This window comes from Corvus brachyrhynchos, unplaced genomic scaffold (assembly GCF_000691975.1).
Source record: "Corvus brachyrhynchos isolate BGI_N302 unplaced genomic scaffold, ASM69197v1 scaffold1025, whole genome shotgun sequence".
NCBI classification, from domain to species: Eukaryota; Metazoa; Chordata; class Aves; order Passeriformes; family Corvidae; genus Corvus; species Corvus brachyrhynchos.
In genome coordinates this window covers 35,825-36,048 of record NW_008237925.1, presented here as the reverse complement: position 1 = coordinate 36,048, position 224 = coordinate 35,825, and the positions used below count along the sequence as shown (strand labels likewise).

The 224-nt window shown below is 63.4% G+C and overlaps 1 protein-coding gene across 1 annotated transcript in view; it reads left to right on the top strand.

Annotated features, from left to right (window-relative positions):
• Window positions 1-224, top strand: part of FIBP (FGF1 intracellular binding protein) — a 4,124-nt gene that overhangs the window by 2,995 nt on the left and 905 nt on the right. Inside the window, 1 exon segment of the mRNA XM_017733329.1 lies at window positions 25-115. Coding sequence (XP_017588818.1) covers window positions 25-115 — 91 coding nt within the window.

The following is a 224-nucleotide window of genomic DNA, read 5'->3' as shown; positions in this document are numbered from 1 at the left end:
CCCCAACCCTCCCCCTCCCCTTAGCCTGGTGTGCGCGGCCCTGCGGGGGAAGATCTCGGTCTACAACGAGCTCGAGGCCAATTTCAAGGTGAACCCCTGAAAAAAGGGGGAGTCCTGAGGGGGGGAGGGGACCCAAAATCCCCCTGAACCCCCTGAAAAATCCTGGGACCCCCTAAAATCCCAGGGGACCCCCCTGGGCACCTTTGTGGGGGGTGAGTGGGTGG